At 37.6% G+C, this 26,106-nt stretch overlaps 1 protein-coding gene across 4 annotated transcripts in view; it reads left to right on the top strand.

The window, feature by feature from the left end:
• Window positions 1-21,732, top strand: part of LOC131029041 (serotonin N-acetyltransferase 2, chloroplastic) — a 153,264-nt gene extending 131,532 nt beyond the window's left edge. For 2 of the 4 annotated variants that reach the window (XM_057959434.2, XM_057959439.2), the window contains exons 7-8: window positions 21,162-21,247; window positions 21,369-21,732. In XM_057959434.2, coding sequence (XP_057815417.2) covers window positions 21,162-21,247; window positions 21,369-21,474 — 192 coding nt within the window. In that variant the 3' untranslated portion in view covers window positions 21,475-21,732. The remainder of the gene's footprint in view (window positions 1-21,161; window positions 21,248-21,368) is intronic. The other 2 variants (XM_057959436.2, XM_057959435.2) reach the window with 2 other exon arrangements.
• The last annotated feature ends 4,374 nt before the right edge of the window (window positions 21,733-26,106 follow it).

The raw sequence follows: 26,106 nt of genomic DNA, 5'->3' as shown, positions 1-26,106 counted from the left end.
ATGTCTCTGACAAAAATCTGTGCTACTGAAGATCTAAGAGGAGAAAAATGAGCGACCTTAGTCAACCGATCAACGGTAACCATAATGGCATCATGATGTCGCGAAGATGTAGGCAAGCCAACTATGAAATCCATAGAAATGATGTCCCATTTCCATTCTGGAACTGCATGGGACTGTAAATATCCTGCTGGATGCTAGTGCTGCCTTCACCCTTTGATACTCAAGGCAACAAGATACAAAGTTTGCTATGTCTCTCCTCATTCCTGCCCAATAGTAAAGCTGCCTCAAATCTGCATGCATCTTCTTGACACCAGGATGTGCCGAGTAATGTGCACGATGGGCTTTCACTAAAATTAACCTTCGAAGTCCATCGGAGGGTGGAACATAAATACGTCCCATACAACTAAGAAGACCATCAATATCCATTGAATATCCAGTATATCTGCCTTCTAGCGTTCTGCGTGAAGCAATCTCTGATCAGACCCCTTGATACCAGTCATCTGATGGGAGTGCATTGAGTATCTTACTCCTCAAATCAACTTGAACTATTACCGTTGATATCTCATGCCTCCTACGGCTCAAGGCATCCGCAACTATATTTTCTTTTCCTTGAATGTATTTTACTTCAAAATCATATTCACACAAAAATTCCATCCACCTGCGCTGCCTGGCATTGAGATTAGGCTGAGTAAATATATACTGAAGGCTGTAGTGATCTGTATGGAGTTCAAATCGATGTCCAAACAAGAAATGTATCCATTGGTTCAAGGCATGAACTACAACCGCTAACTCTAAATCATGAGTAGGATAGTTGAGTTCACGGTCTTTCAACTTCCTAGACTCATAAGCAATAATTCTACCTTCCTGCGTTAACACTGCCCCTATGCCTTCCAAGGAAGCGTTTGTGCAGACCATAAAATCTTTTGAGGGGTCAGGTATTGCCAAAATGGGAGCATTGGTTAGCTTCTCCTTTAAACATTGAAAAGCTTCTTCACTTTTTTTGGTCCAAATAAACTTCTTCCCCTTCCTCTGTAAGGAAGTGATAGGATGAGCTATCTTGGAAAAATCCATAACAAAACGTCGATAATAGCTGGCTAGGCCCATGAAACTGCGAACTTCTGAGACATTAGCGGGTGTTGGCCATTCTACTATGACTTGAATCTTTGTTGGGTCCACATATATTCCTTCCCTTGAGATAACGTGACCAAGATACTTAACTTCAGTTTGAAAGGACTCACATTTCTCAACATTAGCATATAACTGATTCTCTCGTAGGCATTGTAACACTTAGAGTAGATGTTGTTCATGCTCTTCCACTGTTTTTGAGTACACCAGTATATCATCTAAGAAAACTATCACAAACTTATCCAAGTAAGTTTTGAATACTCCATTCATAAGGCTCATGAATACTGAAGGAGCATTAGTTAGACCGAAAGGCACCACAGTGAATCCATAGTGGCCATATCGAGTATGGAAGACTGTATGATAGATGTTGGCCTCGAGGATCCTTAGCTGGTGGTATCTTGACTTAAGGTCAATTTTGGAAAATACCTTTGCCCCTTTCATCTAATCAAACAAGTCATCAATACAGGGTAGTGGGTATCGATTCTTAATGGTAACTTTATTGAGTTGTCGATAATCAATACAAAGCCTGAGAGAACCATCCTTCTTCTTAAAAAAATCATTGGAGCACCCCATGGTGATACACTAGGCCTGATAAAACCCTTTTCCAATAGTTCCTCTAATTGTAACTTTAACTCACTTAGTTCCTGAGTAGTCATGCGATATGGAGCCTTGGAGATGGGTTCCGCTCCCGGTACCAATTCTATACGAAAATCAATATCCCTTTTTGGGGGCATTCTTGGGATTTCCTTAGGAAATACATCAGCAAACTCTTGAAGCAAGGGGTGATCAAGTGTTACTTCCTTACTTTCCTCTTCATCAAGATCATTAACTGAGACTGCAAAAAGTTGACATCCCTTTCGCATGCATCGCTTGAGTTGCATTGCAGATATCATACGGAGAGATATGGGTCGCTGAATACCTACTATCACTCTATGCTCACCAAAATCATCAATACGATATATAGTTTTCTTTCTGCACTCTATGTTGGTAAATATTTTTCGAGGTGTGTTCGTGATCTCTTTTGATGATGCTTCTTGATCCTTGGTTGAAGATGTTGAAGACCTTGCTTTTGAACTAGTACATTCAAATATTGTAAAGATTATTTGTAAGCCATGAATGGCCTTATAATGAACATGTAATTTTATGAAAAGCATTGTACAAGGGAGGGTAGATTATAGGAACTATGATAAGGGATGATTACTTTGTATTTGAAACAATGTTTTTAAAAGTTATGTTACCCTTCCTATCCTATCTCTTTATGATCTTATTGTATTGTTATGAAAATTGAGTAGAGGGCATTAATAGAAACTACAATTGCATGATTATATATGTTGTTATCAAATGAAAAGTATTAATTGCATGGATGTTGTAAATAATAATCAAGGGGAAACTGATGCAAAGGATAGTTATTCATTCTATAGTGGGAATGGGATTATGGGAAATAGGATTGTTATGTACTTTTACTTTGGTCTCAAATGAAATGATAAAAGCTTTGTAGCGTATCAAATGGATAGTAAAGTTAATGTGTTGTGAAATATTATATCATGCTCAAAATTAAGAAGATCATTGTATGTTTATTTTATGCACATTATGTTATTTGTTAAGCTGTTATTATCTTTCAATTATGTTGATGAACATTAAAGGGAACCTGTAAGGGCATTAAGTATGTTTACTTTCTAGAAGTGGTAGATGTATGTTATATTAAAAAAAACTGTAGCATATTTTGGAACTTTTGTTCTTGTTCTACCAGGTTCCCTGGCAAGGCATGACACTCTTAACCAAGCTCCGCAAGCAGGATTTTACCGTCACATTTTGACACCATTCAGCCTAATCAATTAAATCTGAAGTGTCACTTGTGGTAGAGTAGTTGTTTCAATTTCTTTTGTTTTTTTAATTTTTGTGGGTTTGAAACATTACTAGACATTGTTGTGCTTTGCACACATGCCTCATTTTGCTTTTGGAAAAGTGTGGACCACCCTTTGTTTTTTCGCTTTGTTTTGGTCTTGTTTCCCTAGTATCTCTTGTTCCTCCCCTTGGCCATTGAGAGTTTTCTGTTTGGACCATTTCTGATCTAGGCATACCATTTCTTTGATCTTGACTTCCATATTTTAATTGTTTTACCTCTCTTGAGTTTGTGGGTTTGGACCTATTGTTATTTGAATACTTTGAGTATGAGTTCTTTTGTTTTTAGTGAGTTTTTACAATCCTTGACTTGATACTTTTGGTGCTTACCTTCATATTATCTTTCAAAGTTGTAGTTTCAGGCCAATCCTTATTTGTTTGCCTCGTGGTATTATTTCCTTAATATCCCTGATACTTGATTCTTGATCTTTTATATCAATATGTTTTTTGGAGTCAGAGATGCGAGAATGCCCAATGATACTTTTGGGATGTAATATGAAGTATTCCTAATCCCCAACTCTTGGTGGTTTGCCTTATCTATCTTTTCAAAGTCAGACTTGCAGAGAGAGTTTCCTTTGCAGCCTTTGTTTAGGTGTTAAGAGTCCTTCTTGAGCCTTGACTCCCAATCCTTTTCACTATTCCATCTTTTAGGGTTAGAGTTTTGGTTGTTTGTTTCCCCACATCCCATTTGGCATGGTTTCCTTGGTATTTCTGACTCCCGAACTTCAACATTTTGCATTGTATTATTTTTCGGTTATGGGTTTAGAATTATCTTTATATGTATACTTTGAGATAAGAGTTATGAAATATCCTTGATCCTTGACTCTTCATGCTTTTCCTTACATATGCTTTCAGAGTCAGAGTTGCAGAGATACCTTTGTCTGTCTACTTTAAGCATAGATTATGAAGTACTCACAATTCTTGATCTTTGAACCCTGACACTTTGTTCCTATACTTCATTTGGGATCAAAGCTTCGGTCATCCTTTGTGAGGCTTCCCTTTGGGCACGAGTCATGGTGAACTCCTAACTCTTGAGCTTCGACACTTCTCATTTAGTTATCTTTTGGGCTTTGAAGGGTTGTGTAGACAAGTTATGAGGTTCTCAACTCTCCAATAGGCTGACAAGCCAATGTTAGAGGTTCTTAAGTTCGTCTAACCTCTAAATCTCTAAGAAGACATTGTTCGAGATTTGCTAGTTCACAAAACCTTTGAAATCTGATTAATTCCCTAAACAACAAAGTAGACCAAAATGGTTGCTGGTAAGTTATAAAGGTCTCTAACTCTTTGAAACATCAACAATGTTTGAGAGTTAACCAAATTGCTAATTTGTTTACATGACAAAGTAAAGGTGACAAGTTTTAAAGTCTGATAACTTGCCACAATGTCATTGAAGTGAAATGAAGTAAAGCTTTAGAGGTTAGCAAGATCTTGGAACCTTCAAAATTCTACCGAGGGTTTTAAAATGTCTAGAATTGCCAAAATATATTCAGATCTCTTGCAAATCGTTTTAAATGTGTGTAAATTCTGATTTCTTTGTTAGATCTAATGGATTTCTTTTGGGATTTGTAGGACTTTGAGTGGGAAAAGAAGCATTTATCAAGCACACAAAGGCACTGTTGTTGTGGTAGTTGTGATAGTCATTTTGAAGAGCACTAGGACACATTCATTAACATGTTCAACCCTTTCAACTACCAAAAGGGTTTTCTTCCCAACAAAAGCCATTTTCTGTATGTTACCCCATGTTTCTAGAACATAGATAGCAGGGGATAGGGGGCGTGTTTTGGGTACAGGGATGGCGGGAGGTCTTTTTTAGGGGACGAGAAGGGGCTGAATATTTAAAAAATAAGGAAAATTTTAAAAATATAGAAAATTTCAAATGTTCATATGATAGCTTTAGTAAGGCAATCATCATATACGTTAATTGTTCAGAAGAAATGGTATGTAGAGTAGTGAGAATTAGATCTTAAATACAAGAAAGGTAAACAACATGGTAGCTACAATATAAAAAGTAAGAGCGCTAAGACAATTGCAATAAAAGAAAAAATTACTTGGCTCACAATACCAAACTTTCAAGTGTTTGGAGGGAGGTCTTTTTTAGGGGACGAGAAGGGGACAAATATTTAAAAAATAAGGAAAATTAAAAAAATATAGAAAATTTCAAAAGTTCATATGATAGCTTTAGTAAGGCAATCATCATATTGTTATACATTAATTGTTCATAAGAAATGGTATGTAGAGTAGTGAGAATTAGATCTTAAATACAAGAAAGGTAAACAACATGGTAGTTACAATATAAAAAGTAAGAGCGCTAAGACAATTGCAATAAAAGAAAAAATTACTTGGCTCACAATACCAAACTTTCAAGTGTTTATAGCAGTAGAAAGACAAGGAGCAAGGAGAGAGCGAGTAGCTTCAATATTTAGTGTTTAGTGTTCAAATTGAGATGAAGGATTCCCCATACCATGGATCGAGCTTGTAGCATGTTCCTTATTGTAACTCCATCATCCATTGGGATTTGGGAGACTTCAACAACAAACTATGGATGCAATAGGGAAATCTTTTTGCAGGTTGGTTGGCAAGCTCAAGTATGCTTTTGTATTTACTATATGTCATGTCAAAGCCACATTCCTAGATAAGTGTTCCTACATTTGGTTGGGTCATCGTAAAGGGCATCTTCAATCTTCAATGTTTTTTTTAAATGAAACAAAAAGTGGCTGGATTGTAGGGGATGACTAGCTGTCTTCGGGATGGTTAGGGGACGTCTAGATGTTCCTTGTGAGTCTCAAGGATGGCTAGTTGTCTCCTGGCATTTCTTACTTTTTGTCGGATTTCCTTGGGATGTTTCCCAAAATTGGCAGAATTTGAGGATGGTGGGGGGACGTTATTAAAATAATATTGTAATATTGATATAATGGTTATCTTAGTCACTTAGTTGGTATTTAGAAACTTCCTTTTATGTCTTTCATCTTTAGTTAGTTTTAGGAAGTTTCCTTTTTGTCTTTCATGTTTCTATTCTTGATCGTTTCCATAATGGAAAGATTTTCATGTAATCCCTATATAAGGAACCTTCTTCTCCTTTGTAATTAATATACAACATCGAAATATCATTCCATGGTATTAGAGCTAGTTTGGGTCTAACTCCCTCACAAGAGGGTCCAAGTTTTTGAAATTTGTGGGTTTTTCCTGGAAAATTTTTATGAATATTTTATCAAAAGTTTTTGTTTGATTTTTTAATAAAAATCAAAGGCTCTTTTTGGAGAAATTGTGCGAGTCTCAAAGGAAAATCAAGGGTTTTTTTTTAGGAAATCGTAGAGTTATTTTTTTTGCAGAAATTGTGAATTTTTTTCACCTCCAAGATCAAAGGTATCTTATTGTGAAATTCGTGGGCCTATGAGTGAGAAATCAGGTGGGTTTCTTCATTTTCAAGAATGTGAAGGTTTTTGCTTATTTCAGACGAAAAATCGTGATATTGTTCTGGCAGTAGGCGAGGGTTTGTCTGTTGGGCTTGACGCAGGCTTTTGCATTTGCGACGAAGGCTCTGCAAATCGCATCGTGACCTTTTTTCATGGTTTTTTTAAGCCCGTGATAGGTTGTTGGATTGGGTTCAAACAGAATCATGTGGGCTTTCTCAGGCAATGCGTCTATTTTTTTCTTTTGGGATCTCTGTTTTTTTTGCCACGCGAATCTGAGTTTTCCCACGATTTGGGTATTGTTTTTTTTGCGTGATCTTTAGTTTTCTTTGTGCTTGGTTTTTGCAGATTTTATCCATTGCATTTTGCACGCTTGTGATGAGGGTTTTTGTTGGCTTGAGTTTTGGTGCAGACAAGTTTCTTCAGTTTTGTTCTTTGCAATGTGTTTGGGTTTTAGCGCACGATGAAGTTTGCCTTTTTTTTGTTCGTGGGTTTTTTATCCAATGGAGGAAGGCTTTTTGATTTTTACCACAAAAAACCATGGCAGGGTTTTGCATGATTTTCCTAAAAATCATGGTCGTCGGTTTTACCCTTTTTTCACTAAACTAATGGTTTGTTGAATTGTTTTTGCAAAATTGTGGGTGATCTTAGCATAACATCAATGATTTGATGATTTTTTTCACAAAAATTGTGGTTTCTTGCAGTTGTCTTGGGTCGCACCTAGAGTTGTTGGGGCGAACGATGTTTTTTTTAAAACTATGCCTGGTAAACTTTTGACGTGACTGGTGACGTTGGCACAACATGCCTTGTGACTCCATGTGAAATCCTTTTGACCCGAAGCTATGAACTGGTGAGGCCACAAACGAGGGACCTCATCCCCACACTTCACTTGTTCAAATCCGCAAGCACAATGATCCAACGAAGGCATAGGGCCTTGCGAGCCCAATGGCCCAATAGGGTTTTGAACCTTGGTGGCCGCATCACCAACAAAGTGTTTTAATTGTGACACCACATGTCTAAAGACTGGGGTGAACGATGTTCATCTGCAAAAGTTTTTGATGATTTTTTGACAAAATTGTGGCTGTTTTTTTGAAGCAGTGGAGGGTTTGACAATTTTTCCTCAAAATCGTGGTTTCGGTTTGAGGAGCTAATCTCGGTGTCCCTGGTTACAAGGAGGGATAGCTTTGTTACCCAACATCAGGTTGGAAGGATTGTGGTTATCTTGGTCATATCTAGAAGTTTTGCAGAACCAGGGAGGGTCTCAACAGTAGGCTTGTTACATCCCATTTTTGCCCTAAACATTTTTATGCTACTTTATGCCATGTTATATGTGTGCCCTAGTTGATCTATGCTATACTTGCGAGATGTTTAAGCGTGCCCTAGTTTTTTCATGTTGTAACTAAATGAACATGCCCTAGGTGTTCATGTTTTAACTGAGTAATGATGCCCTTATTTGTATTTGTGTCAGTACGGTGAAATGAGGACTTACAACGATTAGATTGATGTTTTGATATTTATCATGATGATAATTAAGATGTTTTATTTATGTTAATAATATTTTTGAAATGTCAGAGTTATGACAAGATTTTAGACTAATTGTTTGAACTGGGCCAAGTGTGTGCAGGAGTTTGTCGCCCTCCGCGAAGGGAGGGAAAGTATCATCAGGTCGGGAGGTAAAGAGAAGAAAGAACTAATGCCGTTTGAAAACCCTAACTTGAGCCAAGGAAACTTATGTTTGACCTTGTCAAACCTTGAGAGTCGTTACGTCAGGAAACCTAGATGGTTCGTGCAGAGAGTTTAGGGTTCATAACCCTAGATTTTGTTGCATTCGAGGTAACTTGTTAATAATATTTTAAGGGATTTCTTAATTAATTATTATTTTAAATGTCTCATTAGGCCCATGTTTAATCATGTTAATATATTATGTGAATGTATGAATATATTATACAATATTCTTGGTAAGAGTAAGTAACCTTAAAATTAAAAGAGGAATAAAATAAAAACCTTGTTATTTATTTAATTAAAAAAAAACATAACTTATCCTCTAGTCGCTAGATGTGGGGAAATAAGTTTTAAATAAAACATTTTCACCCCCTTTTCGGCATGATTCATTGAATTTTCAATGATACTTCACAAAGAAACAACACACTTCACCATAACTTCAATGAAAATGGAGTTTATTTACAATCAATGGCAACAATTTCTTGCCTTGTCCTCCTAATCTACTCTAATTGCTATTCTATCAACTGACTATTCACTATTTCTAATTATTCACCCAGTATTAACTTTTACAAATGAGGAGCCAAAACTTTATATAGAGAGCCTTTTACAAACAGACGGCTCTGATTGAGTTAGAACCGATGGCTAGGATTACAAGATAGAAACCCTAATTAGGGTTTGTTACAACAAACTTCCTTAGCCAATTAGAAAATTACATTCCAAGGGTGAGGACCAATAGGAAGCAGGGGTAGGTGCCTCGAAGTTTGTGCCGTCCTCGATGAGTCAGGTACATTGAATCTGGACACGTTGAGGTGGACCAATCCGATTGGAAGAATGATGACTGGGATGCCACCTTGTCTAACGCTTGTGGCTTGGTTGATCCTCTTCTCTATCTCAATTTGATGAATGGTGTACCTCTTTTACTCCCAAGTGCTTGATGAGGCTTTCTTATCGTCAAGTCTTCCTTCTTCGGTAGCATACCTTGCCTTGAAGTGCTGGCAAAGCCTTTCTTTGTCATCTTGTGGTAGAATGAGGCCTTGAGGCTAACTTGAACTCCTTGAACACCCCTGGTCTTCCAACGCTTCAAAGCACCTTGAATCCTCCCTTTTTGCATGTGGAACGTCCTTGATGATGATGGACTGGAAGAGGTCGTCCTTGTCCTGGCCTGGTCTTCTTTCATCTGCAAAACAAACCATAAGATGATTAAGGACATTCATTCTAACATAGCATTTCCTACCTTAAATCATAAACAAGAAGACATTAAAATGAAGCTTGCTCAAATCCTTCCCAGGGACAAGCCCTATAAGAATTTCACTCTGGACCCTTTGGAAGGGTCAAGAGCGAAATTTGCATCCCTGGCCAATTTAGACCTCATTTCATCATTTCATAATCTTAGGCCTAGCTCAAACAAGGTGAAAAATAGGAGTTTCAAAGGATTTCGGCCTGGACCCTCTGGAAGGGTCAAGAGCGAAATTTGCATTTTAGGACAAAATCTTCACAACTTGCTCAAATGCATGTCTAAGGATCCCTTTAATCTCAACCAACATCAAGCTTGATGCAAAATTGGAGAAAAATGGAGTTTTTGAGGATTTCGCTCTAGACCCTTTGGAAGGGTCAGGAGCGAAATTTGCATTCCAGGACAATTATATCACTCCTTTACTCCAAAATTCCTCCCAAGGCAAGCATATGCTTAGTTTTCTCTTCTCCAAAGCGTAGGGATCCATATCCTGACCTTGGTTATGGGCAAGTTAGGTGAAATTGAGAATTTCGCTCTGGACCCTTTGGAAGGGTCAGGAGCGAAATTCAAGCTTTAGACTTATTTCTTGACTTCCTTCGCTTCAATTCACCTAACAAGGCAAGAATACCTCTCTCCACCTTCAACCATGCCATAGGAATCAATTTTTTGGCTTCACTCAAGGAGAAAATGGTTGATTTGGAGAATTTCGCTCTGGACCCTTTGGAAGGGTCAGGAGCGAATTTCTCTCTTTGCTTGTTTTCCCTCACTCAACTCCATTCCTCTCACTTTTTTCTTACTTGATTCTCACCTTTGGATCTATCTCTGAACATAACAACACTTGCTAGACCTCAATATGGCTAAAAAGGAGAATTTCGCTAAAAACCATGGCCAGGGACAAGACCTATAATGGATTTCGCCTTGGACCCTTTGGAAGGGTCAGGAGCAAAATCCTTGTCCAAGCTTAGAATCTTCATTTTTGGAGGCAACAAGACATTCAAGGGCAATCCTAGGGGCATCTCCCAACTTCTCCCACCTTGGTCTAGGCTTAGCTTGGCATAAAAATGAAAGGAAAAGGTAGTTTTAAGGAATTTCGCTCTAGACCCTTTGGAAGGGTTAGGAGTGAAATTCATATTTTGAGCTTATTCTTTCATTCCTCTCACTTCCATCCACCTTCAAAGGCAAGGTCATGCCACTTCACACCCATCCAAGCCATAAAAACAAAGGATTTGACTTACTTTGAAGGGAAAATAGGTGATTTTAGGAATTTCGCTCTGGACCCTTTGGAAGAGTCAAGAGAGAAATTCATGATTTGGCTCAATTCCTTCAAATTTGATAATCACTAGCAAGTCAAAGTCACACCTAAGGACACTTCCAATCCTAATTCACCTTGAACCACCCTAGACTTGGCATAAAATTGAGGGAAAAGAGTGGTTTTGTGAAATTTCGCTCTAGACCCTTTGGAAGGGTCTGGAGCGAATTTGTCATTCTAGACTTGACTCTTCATCTTTTCAATCCCAATCTTATTTGCAAGGTAAAATTCCATCACTCTTCACCCAAGGAACAAGGTTTGAAGCCCAAGCATGGAAGCAAATGAGGTTAATAAAGAATTTTGCTGTGGACCCTTTGGAAGGGTCAGGAGTGAAATTCATGATTTAGGCAAAATCTTCATCTTTCAAAGCGTCCAACTACCTCTCAAGTCAAGAAAATACCAATTCACTCTCCAACATGCCAACGCCTAGCCAAAACAAGGAAGAAAATAAGAGCTATAAGGATTTTCGCTCTGGACCCTTTGGAAGGGTCAGGAGCAAAATCCTCTTTCCAGGTTGATCTTGCACTTCATTCATCCAATTCTTCCTCAAATGCAATCAATTCAACTTCCTTTCATCCTAATCAAGGCAATTCGCTATCAAACTAGCTCTAGACAAGGTCACTCTATGGCCTAAGGCAAAAAAGAAGGTCAAATGGAGGATTTCGCTCTGGACCCTTTGGAAGGGTCAGGAGTGAAATTCTCCTTCTAGGTTGATTTCCATCATTTCATCGCCTCAAACCTCCTCTCCAAGGTAAATATGCATCCAAGTCTTCCAAACCATGCCTTAGAAGTTCCAAACTTGGTCAAGTTAAAGAGCAAAATAGAGGAAATACAAATTTCGCTTTGGACCCTTTGGAAGGTTCAGTAGCGAAATTCTCCTTCTAGGCTCATTTTCACTTTCTTCCTCCTTTCTTTGGCTTGGATATAACTCATTAGGCTCTTCCTGATCATCCTCCGGTCCAAGTTAGCATTCACTTCAAGTCTTTGTGAAGAAAAAAAAGGGGCTCATATGAATTTCGCTCTGGACCCTTTAGAAGGGTCAGGAGCGAAATTCTTGTCTTGGTCAAAAATCCTTCACTCCTTCACATTCTATCACTTGGAAAGGCAAAGACACATCATTTCCCTTCCAAATACGGCCAAGGAACAAGGTTAGTAGTCTAAGCAAGGAAGCAAATGAGGCTTATGAAGAATTTCGCTTTGGACCCTTTGGAAGGGTCAGGAGCGAAATTTCTATTTTAGGCTAAAATCCTTCACTCCTTTACTTTTAGTCACTCCCTAAGGCAAGAACATATCCATCTACCCCCACCATGACCAAGGAATAAGGCTTTCAGTGCAAACAAGGAGGAAAAAAGGTGTCTTCTAAGAATTTCGCTCTGGACCCTTTGGAAGGGTCAGGAGCGAAATTTCTTTTAGGCTCAAATCTTGACTTCATCTCTCACATTTCTTCACTCCAAATAAGTGTTTTTCCCTCAATAATGCCTGGGAATGAGTTAGTCCTAAGTTTGGATCAAAGTAGAATGTCCTATAGAGGAATTCGCTCTAGACCCTCTGGAAGGGTTAGGAGCGAAATTGAAATTCGCCTTGGACCCTTTGGAAGGGTCAGGAGCGAAATTTGGCATTTAAGTATAAGTGATATTTCCTTATATCTTTCTTCTTTCTTATACTTTAAGTTATATTCCATATATACTGTCAGGATGTTTGAGAGTGGTTTCGGACCTCCAGGAATTATAATGCAAAATCTAGTTTTTGGAGGATTCTTCAATTTTCCAGACTTAGTCAAATTTCAGGATTAGGATGACATTGTAGACTTAGCCAAATTTCAGGACATTTGAAGATCAGGATGACATTCCAGACTTCATCACTCACCAATTTGACTTAACTTAGACCTCCAAAGATGATACTCACTCACCAAGCCTCATTGACCTCCTCAAACTCAAACAAGACACAATTAGCAACAAGAACAAAACCTTGTCCTAAGGAAGACTTTCAAAGAACCCTAACCTGGAGCACCTGTTGACTCCCCCTGGCTCAAGCAGAGCCTACCATCCTAGTGATCCCCTAGCGACACTCAAAATACAGAGGCTAACAGACAAACCCTAAAAGACCTAGAAAGCAAACCCCAGAAAGCAAAAAGTAGGGGTCCCCATTTACAATGGGGCGATGTGTGAATACGTCACAACAATACCCTAGCCTAGGAAGGCAGTGGGTAGAAGAGTATTGTTGTACTTCCGATGCAGCTAGCATCACCATGGAGAGAGTACTCTCAAGATGCTAGGACAACAGAGACATGTCAGGTATGGTTATATTCCATACTTATGAGTTGGACGTACAACTGGTGGCTCTTATGCCCCCTATTTTCCCATGCCAGGGATTTAGTTGTATCAATACAAATCTTTGATAAATGAACGAGTAGTTTATAGCATAAACTCCTTAAGAGAATAAGTGCTGATAACGAGAAGAATGTAAAATAATTATGTGACCAAAAGTGTCCATGTGAGCGCAAATATGATCAACTGTAAATTAAAACCCACTTGTTCTAGACCTATGCCCTAGAGTCCTTTAATTGCAGCCATGAAGGGAGTAATTATGATTTCACTTCCAAGTGTAATCGTAGCTATTGGGAAACCTTTGGGCAAAAGGGGTCCTCTTACCAGAGCGTCAATCAAGATGGTTAAGTTATCTTCAACTTGGTTAGAAACGACTGACTAGAATAGTATTTTTGAGCTCATTAATGCGGTTGGGCATAAATAACAATTATGGGAGCACTTAGATTTTTAGTAAATATCACCTCAGTGAGATAGGGGTTGATAGGCAAGGGAACTTATAACGCTCTTAATGTTGATAGTCCTATGTATAGAGATACATAGCTTCACAGCCCCCCCTCCCCCTCCCTAATGCAGTTGGCATTCAAACAAATAAATAGTTTCACCAAACATTATAGTAGCAACACGAATGCTCATAACATGCACAAAACATAGAAGCTAATGTTGATTAGGGAGATAACAGTTTGTGGTCTATCACATCTTTTCCTCTCTAAGGTAAGTTACCGGTTTAAACCATGCTTCAATTAAATCAGGAAGGAACAATTTTCAACTAATATAAAGTAAGGTTGTATACCTCAGGATGGGGTAGAGTACCGGCCGATACAATCAAACATGCTGGACTAAGGTGAACAACTGACTGTATGAGATTCATGTGTAAAAAGGGCATCTTTTGTTAATCAATTGTAACTTAATGGCGGATGCCAGTTAATAAAGGCCAAGTATGGGCTACTTCTCTCGTGTAAACAACATTGAGACTGTGGGAAATACGAACTAATCAACTATTGTACTTAAGACAGGTAAATTTATGCAGAACTTTGGTTCATGAAAGAAGGATGGTGAATTCTTCATATTCATTAAGCTTGGATTCATCCTTGTACTCTTGAGAGAGCAGGTTGCTAGTTCAAGAGCACAAGTATGAACTCCATATTTAATTAACCTAGGGTTTTGTCAAAGATAGGTTACACCTTAATGGTATAAGATACTTCATGTTTGTCGACCAACAAGTGAAGTTGGGTCCAAACATAAATGACAACCAATGAGCCTTAGAGAGTCAGAATGCAGTAGCATAGAGACAAACATGAGTGTTTGGTTATCTTCGGAAATTCAAACCCACCGTGCAGGACGACAAACAATTGATTTCACGATTTAGCGAGTTTTCTATAAACTAGAAATCCTCAATCAAGGTGAGGCTAGTGTTGTAAGTGTCAACCAATATGTTAATCCAGTTACACAATCCAGTCAGAGGTCGTGCTAGTTAGGGGTGGCCTATAGTGTATGACTGACTAGGGATCTGTGTAGGATTATCCACCAGTTCAGATGGCATGAGCTAGATTTTCGTTACCTCCCTGCGAAGGGTCGGGCCAATCTAGTTGGATATGGCACATGGGACTAGTAAGTCTGTGGTTGGGCGGAAAAGCGCCCTGATGATACTTTCCCTCCTCACTGGTATCTTGATAAAGATATGAAGTTCAGATTGCTAGCATCAGATGAAATGTACTCTCGAAACTCTCTCTCTTTCATTTAATGCAACGTTTAGTTATTTTCTTATTTTACGTTTATGTTCGGTTTAAGAGCAAGGTATTTACTTTCAATTATTCCTTTTAAAAAAAATAAAAAAATCTCTTCCCTTTTATATTAAGTTGCAATGATCATGTTAATGGCTATATTTATTAACAGCTATATTCGTTTCAGTAAGTTACATTTTTGAATAAATGTTTCATTTAAAAGATTAGCATGTTACAAAGCTCATGTCGCAGAGCGTTTTGAAGAGAAGGGGGCAGCCTTCTATGCATTCGTGAACAAAAGACCTGCATTTATGTCTTCTGTAGGGTAGTTAGTACGATGACCGTTAAGGGAGGGTATTAAAATAATATTGTAATATTGATATAATGGTCATCTTAGTCACTTAGTTGGTATTTAGAAACTTTCTTTTGTCTTTCGTCTTTAGTTAGTTTTAGGAAGTTTCCTTTTTGTTCAATTTATGGAAAGATCTTCTTGTAATCTCTATATAAGGAACCTTCGTCTCCTTTGTCATTAATATACAACATTGAAATATTATTTCAGATTTTTCTGACCTGTCCTCGTGTCCCCAGGACATTTCCTAACAGGGATGCCCCCATTTTGTCTGAGGATGTGTCCTTAGGTTACATAGCATTTTCTACATAATGAAATGTGGATTTTGCATTCACACTAGAATGAAGAGTAAACCCATTTTACCATTAATGCAATGGAGTTTTTTAGATGTCAAAGTGATTTTCATGCTTCTCCAAGCTCTAGTGTGCAGATTTTGTGGGATTATTCTATGCCTAGCATGCTGCCTTGCCAGAGTCATCTACCATTTTTGTACCTTGCAGATCTGTGCCATTTATGATGAAGATTGATCTGGACTATTAGATCTTATTGAGGATGTTGTCTTCCTCTATTAAGGGACCACATTTCTCTTTGTAAAGGGTTGAATGCCATTTGTTTGAACCAAGGGTTTGATATTCTGTTTCAATCTAAGGGTTTGAAATTTCATTCCAAACTATAGATGGAATTTGTTGAGAAACAAAGACAGTAGGATATTGTACCTTACATATTGTTTCATTTCATGTCTTCCAACTGGCTGGTTAAAATTTGTTCAGTTTAATGGACATTTATATGGCCAAATATATTATGTTTTATTTCATGTTTTCCAGCTGCATTTAGGGGAATTGCCTATTGTGGATGTTTGCATGTGATGAGTATTGGATGACTCTCATGTTCATTCCACGTACTACTTGGTGATTGTAAGTTTGTGTGGTTAGTCTAAGCACTTTTGCCTTTCATTTCATGGATTATTCAGTTAAACTATGCCAGAATTGGGTGTTTAATGGCTCTTATTTAATGATCTAAATTTCCTTTCAAGATTGCACATCTCTTATGATATTGCAAATTATTTGGTTGAGCAAGAGATAGTTAATTTCAAATTTGTCTACTTACGCATTTAGATGTTGCAGTGGGAGTTCAAACTTATGATTCTCTCTAACCCCTCTCTTCCTCTAATTCATTTTGTTATTTTTTTAGAACCTCTAGTTAATTTGGGAACTAGCATCATCACACTAAATATCTGATGAACAAGATTGTTTCCAGTAGTAAAAGCATTTGCTAATTAGTGCTAGGAGGTCTGTTCAATGTCATAAGATCAGAAAACAACTTCAGATCTAACCCATTTTCAGGATTCCAGTGGACATTCGCATAAGCCCCTTTGTGTGTTAGTAGCAAAACACAATGAACAAGTGAGTCATCTCACAGGCCAAGACTTGGCTATCAAGGACCTTAGAGTAGTCATTTTCCATCTTGGAATTTGATTTTCTTTCAAGAGAGGTGAGATGCCTCAGTATTTCATCTGAGTTGGCAAATGTGACAAAAATTTCAGTGATCCACAGGGATATTGAAAACCAAACGAAAACTACTGAGAGAGGGGCAGGGGGGTGAATCAGTAGTTTACAAATTTTGCAGAATTTTTACAAAAGACAGGAGTTAAGCACATAAAGATCAAAAGAACACAAAAATTATCACGTGGAAAACCCTTTCGGGTAAACAACCACGGCTTTGAAATCTTTCATTAAAATGGGAACCAACCCAATTACAAACAAGAGCACCAACTCCCAACACAGAACAACTGAGGCACCAACCTCAAGAAGAGCTTCAACTCAGAAAGAAATACAGAGGCTCCAACCTAAAAGGAAGAAACCAATCTAAAACACATAAAATTTACAACTCCTCTTAAAACTTTATTAGACTTCACAATGTTCACATTACAAAAACTTGTTCATATCTGACCGTGTAAAACTTTTGCAAAGTCTGGAAGCAGCAAACTAGAAACTTTTTCCTTATTTCTTTCTACTTCCTCAAACCTGTTTCGTAGTAACATTGATATTGTCTTCAGCACAGACCACATTCAGTGTTTCAGACCATGTAAAAAAAACCTCCTGTAAGTATTGAACTTCCCTTTTTAAAATCAAAACTCCATTATCTGATTCAAGGAACTCATAAAAATTGATCAGAGCAATCTTTCTATAAATATTTCATCTTCAAAATCTGCTCACAACATTCTGTCATCGATTAAAAAAATCAAGATTTATGCCATATTTTTAGCGTTCACCACATAACTCTTCAAAACAATAACAGCTGCACTCATTTTTTAATCAAAAGACTCCCCCAGAAAAGAAACTGCTCTATATATTTGAAGTCAGTATCCATTGTTTTTTAAACACAATACTCAGAATACTTCCGTTTTTCAAAAAAAGTGGCTAACCATTCACACGATTCTGTATATAAAAAAATATTAGATTTCTGAGAAATAACAGAACACTAAGAAAAACGTTTCAAGAAGTATCCAAAAAAATCAACTAAACAGTCGCCTCACATCCTCAGTGCAGAATAACGGCATCAAAGAACGCATGCTGGCTTCACTGACAAACACGTAACTCCCAGAATATGAATCGGCAATGCTGGCTTCAATGACAAACACGTAACTCCCAGAATATGAATCGGCAGCCCAAAGAGGAATATCTCGCAGCATCTGACAAACTCGCAACTTGCAGGTGTTCATACTTACTGCAATCCTCCTGAAATTTGTTTCTGAGCAGAGCAAGTATAGGTTTTCAGAGATCTGATAAAACTATCGACATCCCAAACATGTGGCAATAGCAGGAAAATGAGCTTAAGAAAACGACACAGCAATAGAGAGCATATTCACTGTTAGGAATCTGAACAAAGTTAAAACTCTTGGCAAAAGTACATCACCCAGATTCACTGTTAAGAATCTGATCAAAATAAAATTACTTGGCAAAAGCAAATCGCCCAGCTAAGCAAGCTTGTATACTGAACACCTCTACAGACTCAGCATATACTGCATAATGTAGGATTGAATCTGAATTGGAGTGCAACCAATCAAACAAACACACTGGTATATGAAATGGCAGCCACCTGGAACACAATGACATTCAAAAAGCTTCCACACACACAGAACAAAACTCCAGTCTCGCCAATTTGCCACACAACAGGCCACTAGAAACATTGCTGAAAACTCATCAATGACAAAAACATCTACAATGTGTCGCCCCCAAAAGTACCCGGGTCTTCGATAGGGGGCCGTTTTTGAGACAGGGGACTTGGGGGAAGCGTCCCCCCACACCTCTGCCACCTCTGCCACCTCTGCTAGGGATGCCACTAGGTCAATTATTATATGGAATATTTCATTACATACTAATTGCAACCTTTAACTTTGTGAAAACTAGTTTGTCTTTCATGGAGCACTCACGGAGACGTTATATTGCAGATTTTGCCTTGAAGATTTCAATTCACCTCAATTTGTATATCAGAGTAGCTCCCCACCACCGCCGCTCCGCTGTCATCCCCCCACCGTCCCCAAATTTAGGCCCTTGGTCCCCCCATCCCCAAAACCTGTCCCCACGTCCCAGTGTCCCCCCATCAGGAAACTCTATGGAACTATGGACAAAATGCTTGTCAACAGAAATATCTAGAATGTTAGTTCTAATCATTGTAGCTGGATAGCCATACGTTACCCTTGAGAGGAAGCCATGTATAGAATGCATTAGGTTATTAAAGTTTCTGTTCCATTTCTCCTCTTTCACAAGTGCCATTCATTACATGTTTCTTTGAATCATTGTTTCTTATTGCGTCTGCATGTAACACATCTGAAGTCTTAACAATCTAGGATTCTCGAGTATTGTTCCCTAGTATCTCTTGGGATGATGATGATTTTGAAATGGGCAACCTATAACCAAAATCTTTTGACTCGTAACAAGGTAAAAGAAATTGATTCGTAAGTCACCACTTCCAGAGGATCTTGGGGCAGGTTTTTTTCACATTATAGAACAAAGTTGGTAATTTAGAAATTCACTTCAAACGCATCAAGAATATAAGGTAAGAGGTGATAGAATAGAGCCAAAGTCGTCTAGATAAGAAGGGAATGCCCCTTTAAAATTTTCTCTAAGTGAATAAAGAGAAAATATAAATTGAAATGAATTCCAGCTCTTAGAGATGATTAGGATAATCTATTAATCTTTTTAATGACAGACACATTAGGGAAATATTTCACGGTCACTTTTATATTATCTTAGCTTCTATTAGTTGTGATGCTATTCGGTGGAATGCTAAAACCATTTTTAGCATGTTATTTTGCAAAAGTGATATGGTTTGAAAGGTCTTTTTTTGGGCATAGTGGTAGAAGAGCTAGAGTCAGTTGTTAATGATTATTGAAAATTGGAATTCCTCTTGACCAAATAATGGCTTGTCAATAAAAATCTATAAGAAGCTCTACTATTTGGATTACTAATAAAAAAAATGTGTGGTGACTTAGTTCATATTGACCTAAATCTAAAACTCAAATGGCTAAAATTGGAAGCTTATTACCATTCTTAACATGCCATGCAAAAGTACTGCTAATGTTTATCCTTAAGAAAGCAAGTAGTGACTACGAAAGTGAGCTTGAGCTGACAAGGTTTAGCAATGGCAATTTGTTATACACAACTTTTCTGTTGCATGGTAGTCAGCCAACAGAAATATTTTTATTTATATTTCCTTAAGCTTATCATGCAAAATTTGTGTTCCTTAGTTCCAAATAACCACTAGCATGCAATTTGTTTGGAAGCAAAAGTTGTCTCTCAAAGAAGGATGCTTAAATTAGCATAAATAGAAGTGATCATTATGTTTGGATATTTTTAATTTTTTTAATGTATTAAAAACCATTACTCTGTTGACGAGGTGATGTTATTCGTATTCGTAATCAGATTGGAATTGCCCTGATTGCGTAGATCTAATCTATAATGGAGAGTGGAGTGCCGCGAGCCGTTGGGGATAGCCTTGGTTTTTTAATCTTCTTCAGCGATTGTGGAGTGACTTTTCTATAAAAAGATAGAAGGTTTGATATGCTAGTGTCCCATCAATGGATTTCTGCCAATATCCAAGCATTGATGTGAGCCAAAAATTTAATAACTGCATTTGACCCTTAAACATATAGTGCAAACACAAAGTATATCTTACACGTAATAGAGAAATCCTAATATAGCTGGTACTGTTCTGGGTGCACTATATTCATGGACAAATTGCCACACTCTTCCTTGTATTTATTGTTTTTGTTGAGACATGGACCAGCTAGGACTCGAACCTAGGACCTTCCATACACTGCTGGAGTGCTCTACCACTGAGCTACTGGCCCTTCTTGGTCCAGTCCATCGTTGGTCCGGGTGTGGCTTATTTCCAACACCAACACCCCCCCTTAAGCCACACCTCTCGTGTGCTTGGGGCTCCTAGCTTGGACCTGGCTTTGATACCATGTTGAGACATGGACCAGCTAGGACTCGAATCTAGGACCTTCCATATGCTGCTGGAGTGCTCTACCACTGAGCTACTGGCCCTTCTTGGACCAGTCCATCGTTGGTCTGGGTGTGGCTTATTTCCAACACCAATAGTTTTCAAAGTTCTTTTGTTTTTATAGGGAAATGTTGAGACAGACACTACTACAAACAAGTTTGAATATTTCCTGTCTCCAGGATATCTTGATTCGAGTTACTCGAGGTTACTTATCATGTCAAGTTCAGTTGAAGGTTGCCTTTTGTCCCTCAATTCATGGATTTCTGGCATATTCTCACACTTTCAGTCTGCTTGCTAGTATGGTTTAAAATTATATTGCGTTTCTAAGAACAATTCAACTGTCAATTGACATTTGCATTTTTTCTAAAAGATAATTGATATCAGCCTACTGGGGATTCTCTTTTGTAACTTTGTCTGGATTTGAAATAAAAATCCAGTTCAGAATAGTTTATTCCAAGATCATGAAATGGGTGCATAGAAAAGTGATTATCAAGAAGCTATTCTGCTATGCTTTTAAACATTTATAATGTTTTTATTCTTTTCCACCTTCACAGGCTGTGAAAAAGATGGATGGACCAGCTGGGTTTGCTGTCTTTCCTCCACCTCTTGCAAGGCGCTTCTTCTGGATGATAGGTTTTAGGTAGTGATGAGAGATTTTATTTGCTTGTTATTTATCTCTAGAACTTAATAGCTTTAATTTTTATTGGCCTAATTTTGCAGTTGAATGAATACATAATAAAATTTGCCTTTACGTCTTATAGGTCTGATAAAAAATTCTATTTTATGGTGTACCAAGGGAAGCTTTTAGATGATGCTGTCTCATCAGAGTTGAACTCAATGGCTAGTGAAGAAAAAGTAAAATTATGATCAAGTCCATTGCAAATGGTTTTTTGGCCCCCCTTCTGCTTTAATTAGCCATAGACTGTGGCCACAATTGTATAAATATCAAAAACACCAAACAAATTAAAACTGGAGGTTATTAGGCAGTGGCAGTTCATTTGGCAAAATGTTATTTTATTTGTTCATGTCTTTCAATAAGGACATTGTTTAATTGGATTCTTCAAAGGGATCAATAAGTGTCTTTACCGAAATAGACTAATGCAAAATTCTTGGACTTCAAATGCTTCTGATAATAGAAATGGAAAATATTTTGTAAACATAAAATGCAGTGAGTTATGACAAAATTATTGAATTAGTTAGTTGTTTGGCCCAAAAGAACACAAGAAACTTCTGCATCCTTTCTTGAGTGTAGATGAGTATTTGGACAAGCTCTCAAGGCGCTTTGGAAACCTACAAGCTTTTGGCACTTGCTTAACACTGTGGTCTAAATTATGGACAAGAAGTAGTGTGCAGTCAACTCACAAACATTATCTCGCAAACCATGACATATGACTTATGAATCCTACTACATCAGCTCACAAACATTGTCTTACAGTCCATGACATCCAGCCACGAGTTATATTGCAAGACCATGTCACTAATACCAAATTAAAATTTCTTTTCATAATGTTTATTTTGGATTTCTACGGAGTCCACTTTGTGTTTTTATTAAAGAGCTTGAAAGGTCACCATTTGCTTTTTCTGATTATTAATTGATTCCAAGAAAAGCTTCATAAAATTGTATTCCTTCAATATTCAAGGATAACATAATAGTTCATAACAGTTTAAGCTCTAGATGCCTTTGCTCCTACAAACTTTCCTTTATATTGGATTGGCATCCATCATGAGTTGACGTAAGGCTATCGTCTTTGTCTTAAGTTAATGGTTGATGGTTTTGTTTGAAGTTTCAGAAGAAAGCACAAGAACCCGAAAAGGTTAAAAGCTTTGTGGGTCTAACAATACATACATGGATTCAAAAGTGAGGGCCTTAGAGGGCCACAAACAATAGGGTTTCGAGTGGAGTTTCAAGGGAGATTTGAGGTAGGTTTACAAGGACTGACAGATTGCTTCAGTCCCAAAATATTTGAGGGTTTCTTGTGGGCTAGACAGAGTGGGCTCCAACATGGTATAACATAGATTTGGTGGACCTCAAAACAATGTGTAAGGGCATTATAGGTAAGTTCTTGACATATTCTGTCTCCAGTGGTGGATTTTGTCAATATTTGGGTTCGTTTATATGTATTTTCTTCAAATCATTTCAATCTTCGACAACCACAACACAAAACAAAACTAATAACAATAAACGAACTCTGACAATTGCAGGGGTGGGTTTTGCGACGACAACTTTAAACCCATAAATATCAAAGTTTAGACAATATGGTGGAAACATCACAGGGCAAGAGGTGGATCTCAAAATACAAAGAGGATGAGCACACTGTCTCATTAGAAGAACTTGAGGAAAGATGCGAGAAGAGGAATGGAAAGGAACATGAAAGTGTGTCTTAGATAGACAGGTTGGCGTCGTATACCACAAGTTTCTTTGCAAGGATTTTAATATCTAATGCCTGTGCACAAGGCAAAGTTGCAAATGTAAGAGAAGGACTTACATTTGTTTATGCCAAGCAATATAGCCTGGAGGTTAAGGTGGCTAGGGCACGCTAACTTTATCACAATATTGCCAAGGCTAGTAAGCTTCAACCAAACATCAGTTGTTCATAAGGTGCAACAAGAGCAAGTAAAAAAGATGGAAATGCAAGTGGATCATGAAAATCTTGAAAATCAGGTTGAAAGAGTATACCAATAGGATCATCAACTCAAGTGCATTGAGGGAACAAAGCAACAAAATGTAGAAATAGGGGAGGAGATGGAAGGTGAAAGCAAGTTGGACCAATATAGCCCTAATCCAATTCCTTTAACTTGGTCCTTAGATTTGTACGTTAAAGAATTAATGGGTTTAAAGAGGAGACTCGAAGGTTTGGAAGCGTCAGAATGGCTAAAGTATAACGAATGTCAAGAGATCATGGACACCAATCATAAAATAACTCAAGAAAAATAAATTTCTTAAAGAGGAAATCGTCAAATTGCAAGCCAGTTTGAAAACAGGGCAGCAAGAAATTATGACCATGAAGGAGGAACTAAAATAGATTATTACTAAAGCAGCAGATGAAAGAGACACTTGACATCTACAAGAGCTCCAATCAGCAATAGCAACATAGAGATCAAAGAAGCTAAACTAAAGAAGCAACTAGAAGAGGCAAAATAGTGGGCACAAGTAACGAAAAAGGAACTCATAGAGAAGCATATTAGAGTGCAAATATGGGAAGAAAGAGACTAGAAGGATAGGCAACAAATATAATAATAAAATGTTTGAAGGATTACAGAGAAGGTGAGCATACCGATAGGTTAATAAAAGACTTTCTAGCAAATAAGTTGGAGTGGATAGGGCATACTCATCAAGCAAGTAGAGTTGGTAGAGTGTCACAAGATGACAGAAATAGAAATCTAAGAGTAACATTGAAAAACATAGAGGACAAGAACAAAATTTGGAGGAACAATACGTTTCTCAAAGGCACACAATTCTTCATAGATGGATATTTAACCCCTTTACAATTAGAAGAGAGAAGGAAGGAATGGGAAAAAGTAGTAGCAGGAAGAAGTGCAGGTAATGAAACATGGATGTATAGAGGGAAAACCTAGTTCATCAACAAAACAATACATAGTAAATTGGAAGGTGTGGCCCCTTGGGCACACCTTTCAATGATAAGCCAGAATTGTAGAGGTTACCCTTGGAGGAGAGGGCTTGGTTTGAGGCCCATAGCGGAGGGGATGGATGTGATTGTCCTCCTTGAGACACATGAGCATGAAGGATGTAAGGTTCCAAATTTTGAGGGATATATGAAGATATCAATATAGAATGAGCTAACCGAAAGTGGAAAGGGCCATGGAGGAGTAACAATCTTAGTAAGAGAATCTTGGGAAAGAATTATATGCGGAAAAGGAAGATCTAATAAGTAATACATATGGATAAAAATAGAGGTTAAAAAACTCATAATCTATCTTGCAACATGCTACTTTGTTCCTCATGGTTCAAAATTCTATAAGAAAAAATTAGATAAAGAGGACCCTTATGTAGCCTTGAAAAAGCATATATCAACATACAACCACAAAGGTGAAATCATCTTAATTGGAGACTTTAATGCTAGAGTAGCCAATAACCAGTTTCTTTGCCTTAGTAATGGAGATGGATATGAGACAATCATTTACGGTTAGAGGAAGAAGGGAGCCAAACACGAGAAAGAGTGTCTCAAGATGAAAAGGGAGCTATAATGCATTATGGGGTAGAATTGTTAAGAGTTTGTAGCTAATATGATTTGATTATATGCAACAGTTTAAAAGCTTGGCCAAGCTTAAGGAACATTACGTGCCACACCTACTATAGTCAAGGTGTGGTGGATTATGTTATAAGCCCAAAGAAACTTATGACAAGTTTAATAGATATAGAGGTGAAGAAATATCCCATATATATGAAATCAAATCACATCCCAATATATATAAAGATTAGCATGTAAAAAGATAATCAACAACAAAAGAAGATGCAACAAATATAAAAGAAAGAGGTCACTTAAGGGATAATCCTCTTAACCCATGAAAACCAAGAAATTTTTTGAACAATGTTCAAAAAATAGCTACATGAAGTGGGAGCCAATGGGCTGGTCAATTCAAACAAGAAAAATGATAGGTAGCATCAAGTTGACCTCTATAATCCTCAGGGCTCTCAACTCATGCAAAAGGTCTAGACTGAAAAGGAGCAACAATAATAGCTTCCCCACAAACCCATGGTATGATGAAGATTGTAAGGAAGCAAAGAAAATGGCCAAAATATGGGGTGATAACAAGGAATATACAAAGCTTGTGAGAATGAAAAAAGAGGATTACGTGCAAACAAGAAGAAAAGTGTTGATTTTTCTTGGGAGACACAACCTAAGAGGCTTTTGGAAAGTGTTTCAACAAAGAAACAAAATCAAAGAAAATAATATCATAGATCTTCAATGGCTAGAATATGCAAAGCAACTATATGAGAGAGCTCAAGATAAAGATACCCCTTAGATAATTAGTTCAAGAACTACACTCTTCTCTTTGGACAATATTAAAGAAGAAATTAGAAAGTTTATAGTGGGTAAAGCTCGAGACATAGATGACCTATATGCATAACACTTAAGATGGGGCTTGGAAATATTCATGCCTTACATCAAAAGAATATTCAATGCAGTCATTCAAAATGGGTTTTCAACAAATTGGACTAGTGTTGTCATCCCCGTGCTCAAAAGTGGTGATATCAATAACCCCTCAAATTACCACACTATAATGATCAATCCTCTTTTTGGTAAACTTTTTGGGAGCATGATAGGAAGACGAATCAATAATTGGGTTGAAAAGGAGGGAAAGAGAGCAAAAGGGCAAGCTGGCTTTAGGCCAAAGCATTCGACTATTGATCATTGCATTACACTCAGACACTTTATTGAAAAAGTATGGGACAAATAGGGAGGAGAAGTCTTTTACTGGTTTGTTGATTCTAAGAAAGCTTTTGACTTGGTGCCTAGAAGCAAATTGTTGAATAGA

Source organism: Cryptomeria japonica, chromosome 2, assembly GCF_030272615.1.
Source record: "Cryptomeria japonica chromosome 2, Sugi_1.0, whole genome shotgun sequence".
In the NCBI taxonomy this organism is placed as follows: domain Eukaryota; kingdom Viridiplantae; phylum Streptophyta; class Pinopsida; order Cupressales; family Cupressaceae; genus Cryptomeria; species Cryptomeria japonica.
The sequence above is the reverse complement of the archived record's forward strand: the minus strand, read 5'-3'. Positions and strand labels throughout refer to the sequence as shown.